Source organism: Aedes aegypti, chromosome 2 (assembly GCF_002204515.2).
Source record: "Aedes aegypti strain LVP_AGWG chromosome 2, AaegL5.0 Primary Assembly, whole genome shotgun sequence".
Taxonomy (NCBI): Eukaryota; Metazoa; Arthropoda; class Insecta; order Diptera; family Culicidae; genus Aedes; species Aedes aegypti.
The window spans coordinates 28,806,575-28,808,033 of NC_035108.1; the positions used below are offsets into that span (position 1 = coordinate 28,806,575).

The following is a 1,459-nucleotide window of genomic DNA, read 5'->3' on the forward strand; positions in this document are numbered from 1 at the left end:
GATTTTTGCGAACAAAATTTTTCGTTGACTATTCGCCAATTGGTAGACATACTATCCATTTTTTGACCAATTAACTGTAGGGGAGACAGTTTCAAAATAGTGAAACTATATGGCTGGAATTAAATAAAGAATGTTTGTGTAATGATTGGTTTATTGTGCGATATGGTGTTTTTACCCTGTGCTGTACTGTGCTTGTATGCTTGTACAATGAGAAAATATTGAAAAACACGTATTTATTGTTTTATTGTGTATAAATTATATTAAAAATGTAATGGGAGACAATGTATTACAATCAATTACACTTTTTATGTTGTAACGGAAATTGAAAAATTAGAATAACTAGTGTGATTTTTCCTTCTAATTATGCCAATAATGCACTCATCACACTCCTGCTTCGGTGGGCCTTCTGCCGGTGATTTTCGTTCTCGAGACAGAGCTAAGCCTCAAAGATAAGCCCCATCCATTTATGCTCGGTCTGCGAACAGGATGTCGGACAGTTAATAATCCACTTTGTTGGAAACTGGAACGTGAAGGAATCGTTAGAAATTTGAAATTTGTAACAAACGTTCCGAAACTTACATTTGGATGCATGAAGGACTGCCGTTGTTTGATGGCGCTTTGTATACGCCTGTTTTCCGGGTGAACTGTCACGACGCCGACCGATTCTTCCGGGTCTCTCCTGTCTCGAACCTCCTGGTATCTACTGTTTTCATCCACAGCCGAATAATGATCAGCGGCGACGGGATCGATTGAATCTGTAGCAGCCAATGTAACAGCCGTTTTGTTCAGGTTGTTGGCCATCTCCACACCGCAATTCTGTCGGAACAAATTACTGATTTTATTATACTTTAATGGCCAATCTGATCAAAATATAACTTACCATCGGGGCTCTGCTATTCTACCACTATCAAATTTCCATAAAACTGGTTATAATTAAGATTAACAATGTTTTTTTCGACGATTTCATTTAGAAATGAGGTGGAACATTTTATTTTTCTTTTTTTTCAACAATGTTTTGATCAACTAGACGGGCTAGCACAGCATACACGCTAAAAAACTACCAGAGATATCGTCACTATTTTGTGCAGTGATAGAAAATTATTTCGACCGCAAGATATGAACATCTTCTCTCTAGTTTCTCTTTAATTTTTATTCCATTTGTATTGTTTCCATTACTTTCGAAAAGTTATGTGAAAAATTTATCTCTTTCTTTGTTTTTACCTGGGTGCTGCGGACAGACTCAATATGCTTGTCAAACGGGAGCCTGATTGCCGGAGCCAAACATTGGAAATTGAGGCTATGTTTCTTTCGGATGAATTACTGAGGAGAGCTAAGGAGTATTGTAATCTATCAAAATTAAAAATTAAAAAGTTTTTTTTTTTTTTAATTCTATTACAAATTTTGTTTAACAATATATTTTTCTTACATTTTTAATCGTTGTATAGATTTCTCATTATAA

The 1,459-nt window shown here is 35.4% G+C and overlaps 1 protein-coding gene across 1 annotated transcript; it reads right to left on the reverse strand.

Annotated features, from left to right (window-relative positions):
- Positions 1-242: 242 nt before the first annotated feature.
- Positions 243-1,216, reverse strand: LOC110676649. The gene is made up of 3 exons (XM_021845364.1): positions 881-1,216; positions 580-816; positions 243-520 (listed from the first exon to the last, which is right to left on the reverse strand). Exons 1-3 carry the CDS (start codon positions 881-883, stop codon positions 437-439), a joined length of 324 nt encoding a protein of 107 aa, XP_021701056.1. The 5' UTR covers positions 884-1,216; the 3' UTR covers positions 243-436.
- Between the last annotated feature and the right edge of the window lie 243 nt (positions 1,217-1,459).

What these genes read in the sequence shown, in the direction of transcription:
- LOC110676649 (XM_021845364.1), bottom strand. An exon ending in AGTCCTTCATGCATCCAAAT is followed by an intron (nt 521 to 579) that starts GTAAGTTTCGGA and finishes TTCACGTTCCAG; the next exon opens with TTTCCAACAAAGTGGATTAT.